We start from the raw sequence: 7913 nt of genomic DNA on the forward strand, positions 1-7913 counted from the left end.
ACTCCAAATGAGTTCAAATGTGAAACATAATTTTCAAATATCATAAAGAACAAATCTCAATCATCAAATTGTCAAAATAATAATAAATTTAATAACCCTATTTTGCAACTAATAATAAGAGGAAGAAACTCTAGGCACAAAGAACCGTAAAAAAAAAAAAAAAAAAAAAAAAAAAAAAAAAAAAAAAAAAAGTATTTGATCAATTAATTTTTTTTTTTAAAAGTGGTATAAATCAACGGATGGAGGGGTGCCGCATTATAATTGGAATCAAACGAAAACAAAAAAAAAAAGTAACTTCAGAAAATGAGGAAAATTATAATTTGTTAAAGGACCGTCTATTTGGAAATTCATGAGAATACTATAAAGAGCAGCCATTGTTTAACAGGGAAACCACCGCGTTTGACAAAAGGGGATTAGACCGGTCTTCTAAATTTGTTCTCTCCATTCTCGAAGTAGTCTCACTTCAAACAGCCTTAGTTGATTGAGCCTACAAAGGTGAGTTCACACCGTTGAATTATATCTTCATGCATTCACTATTTATACTCAATTTTCCACAAATCTGATCGTAATCTCAACAACCCCAGTCCATAAATTGTTTATTGTTTCAATTATTTAACGTGAAATCTCATACAACTATATTGTTTGAAGCAAATCTTGGTGCTTGGTTGAGGTAGTAAAGGATCTTCTTGAGTCAGTTTCATCTGTTAAAGGTTTGATCTTGACAACCCAGTTCATAATTTTTTCCTTGTTTCATTTACTTGAAGTAAATTTCATCAGTTAAATGATATGGAAAATCTTGGTACTTGGTTGAGGTAGTACTAGTAGTAGTAGTAGTTTTGTTTTGGATAAGTTTAATCTGTCAAAGTTATGATCTTTATTTGTGATTGTTTAGTAGTTGAATCGATTTATTCTGTGAAAGATTTGATCTTTTTTGTGATAGTTTGATGTTTGATTCTAATCTGGCCTAAATTCTTGGATTTTGCTATGAGTTGCTCATTGTGTTCCACTGGGTGTTTTGTGATTGAATTGTTTCAGTAGCTGGTGGATTTAATTTTACCCGTGGTTTTTAATTCATGATCACCTAGTTCCTTTTTTCTCCCTGTGTGTGTCTTTGTGGGACATTATTGCTACTTCTTGTGCTTTTAGGTTTTTAGGTAAGAATGTGCACTTTTACCTTTTCGTTTCATCGGATGGGAAATCTAGAGATTTACTTGGTTCTTTTGTTTGCAAAGATCACCCTTTTGTCTACACCTTTTAGTATTTCATGATAATCTAATCTATTTTGTCCTACCTGCTGTTTGGTAAAGCAATTTGAACTCGTTTTTCTACTTTTTCTTCCCCGATCTGTTTAATAATGTGTTTATTCAGTTTTCAAAAATTGTGGCTCAATTCTTTTTTCAGCCTGGTTTCATGTCTCAGCGTGAATTTTTGGTGTTAGCCAAAACATCGTCCATTTTCTCAGATTTTGTGTTGGTATTGACCTTCCTGAGTTCATTTAGTAAGTTCATAAATTGCATCAGTTAATTAATATTGCCACTAAGCTCGTAAGTAGAGTCTACTTATGGTACGAGAATTGTCTATACAAGCGCTCTGTAGCATTTTATTTCTATACAAATTGAAGGTAAACAGTGAATGTGAGTTTGGGATGGACAGTGTTATTGAACTTCCTATTCTAGTGCATTTGTTTTCATTGTTTTTGTCTCCTTCTTTTCATAGGTTTTCCTCTTGAGTCAAAAAGTTGTCTGTAAAATCACTTGTGCCTTTATTTTCTCATTTTCACTGATGTCATTCTTGTTGTCCGCCAATCTGTCTTTTAAAGTCATACTAAATGAATCTGAATTGCCATTTCCTTGAATTTTGTTTTTGAATTTATAAGCGAATAATGAAGGGACAGTTCAATTTATTTCTAATAATGGACTTTTCAGTCATCAGATATCTTTACCTGACTTTGAATAGTGAAGTTGTTGTCCGTCTTAAGCATCTTTCACTAAATCAACCGTTCAACCATTCGTAGTGTTTTTGACTGATGCAAATCGGTAGGAATCAAGTATCTCTGGTTTATTTGCTCAATCCTAAGACCAAATGACCAGTACAGATATAAGAGTGGCAGGGAATTTTTGCAGAATCTGCTTTAAAAGTTGCTGTGATCTATTCTCTCTATTGCTGCTCTATTTCTCTTTGAACCTTTTCTGTTTTCATTTCATTGTAAGGGAAAAAAAAATGAAATTCTCACATCCTCCTATAACAGGTAACCAACATGGCTACACCGACAAGAATTGGTCTTGCTGGGCTTGCTGTTATGGGACAAAATCTTGCTCTCAATATTGCCGAGAAAGGATTTCCTATATCTGTTTACAACCGATCCACTTCAAAAGTTGACGAGACTGTTGAACGAGCTAAAAAGGAAGGAAATCTTCCTCTTTATGGCTTTCATGATCCAGAGTCCTTTGTACTCTCTATCCAAAAGCCCCGTGTCATAATCATTCTTGTCAAGGCCGGTGCACCAGTTGATCAGACCATCAAAACCCTTTCTGCTTACATGGAGAAAGGAGACTGTATCATTGATGGTGGCAACGAATGGTATGAGAACACTGAAAGGAGAGAGAAAGAAATGGCCGAGAAGGGTCTTCTTTATCTAGGAATGGGAGTTTCAGGCGGTGAAGAGGGTGCTCGCAACGGACCCTCACTGATGCCTGGAGGCTCTTTTGAAGCCTACAAGAACATAGAGGACATCTTGCTAAAAGTTGCAGCTCAAGTCGACAGTGGCCCTTGTGTTACATATATTGGTGAAGGAGGTTCTGGAAATTTTGTTAAGATGGTTCATAATGGAATTGAATATGGTGACATGCAGTTAATTGCAGAGGCTTATGATGTGCTAAAATCTGTTGGCAAGCTCTCTAATGATGAATTACAACAAGTCTTCACGGACTGGAACAAAGGAGAGCTTCTGAGCTTCTTGATTGAAATCACAGCTGATATATTTGGAATCAAGGATGATAAAGGAGACGGGTATCTTGTAGACAAAGTTTTGGATAAAACTGGGATGAAAGGTACTGGTAAATGGACCGTTCAGCAAGCTGCTGAGCTGTCAGTTGCTGCACCCACAATCGCTTCATCATTGGATTCAAGATTCCTTAGTGGATTAAAGGATGAAAGGGTTCAAGCAGCTAAAGTATTTAAAGCTAGCGGGGTTAGTGATATCCTTGTTGACCAGTCCGTGGATAAGAATCAGTTGATTGACGATGTGAGAAAGGCACTTTATGCATCCAAAATATGTAGCTATGCTCAGGGCATGAATTTGATAAGGGCAAAGAGCGTTGAAAAAGGATGGGATTTGAAACTAGGGGAGCTTGCTAGGATTTGGAAGGGTGGTTGTATTATCCGTGCTATATTTTTGGATCGGATCAAGGGGGCTTATGACAGAAACCCGGATCTTGCTAATCTACTTGTGGATGAAGAGTTTGCAAAAGAGATGGTTGAACGACAGTCTGCTTGGCGAAGAGTAGTCTGCCTAGCTATCAACTCGGGTATTAGTACACCGGGTATGTCTTCAAGTCTTGCTTACTTTGACTCGTACAGGAGGGAAAGACTTTCTGCCAATTTGGTTCAAGCTCAGAGAGATTATTTTGGTGCTCATACATATGAGAGGATTGATGTGCCGGGATCTTACCATACCGAGTGGTTCAAGATTGCGAGACAGTCAAAGAACTGAGGTCTTTTGATGTTTTCTTTTTATTTGACCTAATTGAATAAGGTTCTTGTTGTCATTGAATCTGGGAGGTTAGATTCTGTAGTATCTGTCATGTGGTCGCTCAAATGTTGGAACTTTACCTATATTGTTGTGAAGCCTATTTGTATCTTTAAGGCATTGGCCCTTTTCTTTCATTTTTGTCCTTTAAGTTACATATGATCATATGCAACCGGAGCAAGTATTTGTCCATGTGCTGGGGAAGCCTATCAGATCTTCTCCAGTCCTTTGTTTTGCAATATGAATCTATGATGATGTGCACTTCTCATTTTCTTTTGTTATTTGAGTCTATTTCTCTTCTCCCTCATCTTACATATTTCAAATGTTGTGCTTGCTAGTATCTGATTCAGTTGAAATGTTTTGAGTATTACCTGGGAATCGTCACATACACCCGTTTGTGTCATCAAAATCAGGAAAGCTGTGTGTGTTGCAAATTTTCCCTTGTTTTTTTTTTTAACCCTTTATACAATTTTCATAATACATAGTGATTGTCATTCTCTGCAGCTAAGGATCCTTTCATTTATTTCAGAAAATTGGCATGCTCCAAGTCCCTGTCTCACTTTCATCATGCTGATACTAAAATCTCAGGAAAGTATCTTTTCCCTGATCTCCCTTGGACAAGTTGTAAGGGGAAATTTACCAGCTAAATGACGTGTCTTGTCATAGAAACAAGGTTGCTAAATGTTAGTCTCTTACACTAAAACGAATTGTTTGTTGCTGGAACTGAATTTAGTTCCTTTGCCTACTGACAAATCTTGACATCTCAAGTCATGATTTTAATCTTTCAGGATAATTCTTAGATCACATCCATGGGGATAAGAAATTCTCTAGGCATAGTGATCACATTTAGACCTAAACTAACTTTTTTCCACTCCTAAATTTCATCTGTTTTAAACTGGTATCAAATATTTCTAGGTTTCCTTGTTTCTTTTCTTCAATTTACCAGCGAAACGTTATCTTGAATTAATTGGAAAGTGCATTACGTTCTCTCTTTGCTTTCCTTGCACACGTTCAACATTGAACCATGAAGTTTTTTGTTTTTGAAATTCTCATTACCAGATTCCAAGCAGTTGTCCATACTATTTTTAGTAATTCATGATCCTAACTTTGGCTCAACTATTGTTGTGGAGCTTACATATTTCTTATTAGTTTTTGCATTGGAATCTTTAATTTAGAAAATCAACTATTTATCAGTTTCTTCTGACTCACACTTTCTTCAGGTGAGTTCCAAGTGTTACTTCAAGAGTAGCTCTTAAGCATCAACTTATTTGCTAATTGTTGTTATAAAAACTTAATATCCAGATCTTGTACTTCAAGCATGAATTAGTTTTCTATTTGTTGTAATACATAACTTAATATCCGCTCTTGTAATCATCGTACCATGCTATGGCTCTCTTGAATTTCCAATCAATAGATGGTACGCGCAGCCTGATGCAAATGTTTGGATGCTAATTTAAAACATTTCAATTTTCAAATTATCATAGTAAGTAGTAACATTTTAACAGGACTGTGTCGACTTTTGCAGCTACTCGTCATTGTGATTTGAACTTGTAACTGGAAATAGTCAAACCTCTTTTCTTATTTGTTTATTGTGAGGAAACTTAGCTATATCTGCTATTTTTGTTTCACAGGTCAGACTTACTGTGTCCTGAAACCTATAATATATAAAGACCCTATACTAGTTCCCTCCTGTCAACTGAGTTACACATTTCTTTTTTCTTACCCCATTGATGTAACAGTTGTTTAACAAGAAAAAATATTGTGCCTCACTGTCGCCGCCCTCAAATCTAATATTTTCTCCTAGATGTCGATCTGCTACATGCATAATCTATTTTGTTCTTTGCTTTATGTCCTGAATCTTCTTTTGCTGCTTTTATATTTGTATCATACAGTTTCTTCTTTACCTGTCCGCGGTGTTCCTTGCTTGAAAACTTCTTTGTTTCTTTCTCTGCATGCTTAAATTGAAGCTTCCCATGACTTCTACCGATGCTTGTGCATACTTCTTGATGACCTGGACCAGACGAGGCATCCGAAACTAAGGAGTCATCACTCTCGCCATCTTCATTGTCATCATCATCATTGTAAAGATACTTATCTCTCTTCCTCGAACTTCTTTCATCACCATCATCGTCGTCTTCTTGATTATATTGATGAATAGGTGAAGCGATATACATTGTCCATCCCGACTCGTTGCTGCATTCTTCTGTGCCTCCAGAGAGTTTAGATGACTTCATTACCTTAAACTAGTAAATAAAAGACATTCAAGAAGAAATGTGACTTGTCTGTATGATGGAATAGAATTGACTCTGTTATTTAGCTTTTGCAACTTTATAAACTCCCTGAACTTTATTAGCAGTGGACAGTTGTTTTCAACATACAGTTAAAGTAACCCCACAGAGTACTAGCAAAATAGAGTTTGGGTTGTCCTTTTCATTCAGTAGTTCATCATACCAACCCTAACTGTTTTTATTTTTTTTAATTTTTTTTTACAATTATAATAGTTGTGTTTGGGCCAACTTTTACATACCTCGACTATTCCACATGGTATCTACTATTTCCACCAATATAGGTATCAGGCTATGTCTACCATGGCTTAGGCAGGTAAATCCAACTATGTGCTTTGGCATTTCGTATGAGGTTAAAATAAGATAGAAGGATTGAATTAAACGCTTTTGAACTTTTTTTTACGAAGTAGAGGTTGAATTATATCTTAATTTACAGAGTAGCGACTCAACAGTTTAACCTTTTGTGATTTGGAACATGATTGGAAATCCTAAGGAGAAAATCTTGCTTTGATTGTTGTTCAATGGCAGTATTCTATGGGGCTTCCCCACATAAAATTTTGATCTTGGCTTAGTATCTGTTATGACTAGACTAGAAGGTTCATAACATGATTTCAGCCTATGTATAGAGGCAACTCTTGTGCTGATTAAGGGCAGCCCGGTGCACAAAGTATTCCGCATTCAAGCCGGGTATTGGGAAGGACCGCAGCCCAAGGGGTGTGATGTAGACATTTTACCCTAATGCAAGCATTAGTGGCTGCTTTCACGGCTCGAATCTGTGACATATATGTCACACGGAGACAACTTTACGTTGCTCCAAGGCTCCCCTTCACCTCTTGTGCTGATTAAATCTTGAAAATTGAAATCTTTCTTGCTTTCTGGGCTCCATCTGGGATAATATTTTGGAAGTTTTCAAGTATCAGGGCAAGATTTCTTTTGCTAGGGAATTGATTCAACACCTTGTTTGCTTTCATCATGTGTTTCAACATTTAAATTATAGCAATCAGATTGCATGTGCACGGAAAATGATGCTTTAACTTGCAATTCTATGCATATGATTTTTCGTCAAGTTCTTGTGGACTACATAGTTACACATCAACAAGAAGCCTTTGCTTCTACTGTGGTTGGAATAGAGCTTTAACACCCTTAATGTGACAGGTGAGATAAATGCATTGCACTTGACTTTATTAGCATCAATAATACAACATAAATCCATATTCTGATAGATAATATAAATATTTCTTTCAGAAAAATGATCCAAAAATGGCACGAGTGCATCACCACACAAAGTGAAGAGAGACATCCCTAGTTAGTCACTCGGTGTCTTTCATTTGATCTGCCTGCTACGGAAAGTGATTGTGCAGGTGAAAGCAGAAAATAAAAGATTGGACAGCCCAACTACTTGCTGCTTTCATCCAACTCTGCAATGAGAACAGTGGCATACGGAGAATTTTGTATAACTGCATCTACCAATTATTGTTACTCAGCTTGTATGTAGAACTGAGTTTCGGATTGTAAAGGTTTTAAGACGGTACTTCTTGTTTCAAATTGATGTTTATTTATGTCATTTCAAGCAATGTCCGATATATATTTAGCAAATTTGTCGACAAATCGACATCAGATGACACCCCATGTAGAAGGGTGTCTCCGCCACTGAATCGGGAAAGGACTGTACTCCAATGGAATTCTTAGTTATGAGCAACGCCTTGTATTTATGACATTATGTTGCCTGAAGATATTCATAATGATCCACGTCTCTTTAGAAAATATTTTCTAGCAATTGCGCATGGACACTAATGACCGGTGCAAGACAACTTTCTGGATTCCAATACTCAATAGTCAATAGTCAATACCAATGGATCATTATGCCTTTTGGGCTTTAC

General features: G+C 36.4%; 1 protein-coding gene and 1 long non-coding RNA gene across 3 annotated transcripts; both read left to right on the plus strand.

Moving 5' to 3' along the window:
- The first annotated feature begins 262 nt into the window (after positions 1 to 262).
- LOC107779182 (6-phosphogluconate dehydrogenase, decarboxylating 1) lies at positions 263 to 4016 on the plus strand. Of its 2 annotated transcripts, NM_001325275.1 has the most exon segments (3): positions 393 to 495; positions 649 to 710; positions 2249 to 4016. In NM_001325275.1, a coding segment is annotated over 1 exon segment (1455 nt). In that variant the 5' UTR covers positions 393 to 495; positions 649 to 710; positions 2249 to 2257; the 3' UTR covers positions 3713 to 4016.
- Positions 4017 to 5689: 1673 nt separating this feature from the next.
- LOC142166913 (uncharacterized) lies at positions 5690 to 7612 on the plus strand. The gene is made up of 3 exons (XR_012697427.1): positions 5690 to 5829; positions 7101 to 7188; positions 7279 to 7612. It is a non-coding gene; the product is annotated as an uncharacterized LOC142166913 (long non-coding RNA).
- Positions 7613 to 7913: the final 301 nt, after the last annotated feature.

This window comes from Nicotiana tabacum, chromosome 12, assembly GCF_000715075.1.
Source record: "Nicotiana tabacum cultivar K326 chromosome 12, ASM71507v2, whole genome shotgun sequence".
Classification (NCBI taxonomy): Eukaryota; Viridiplantae; Streptophyta; class Magnoliopsida; order Solanales; family Solanaceae; genus Nicotiana; species Nicotiana tabacum.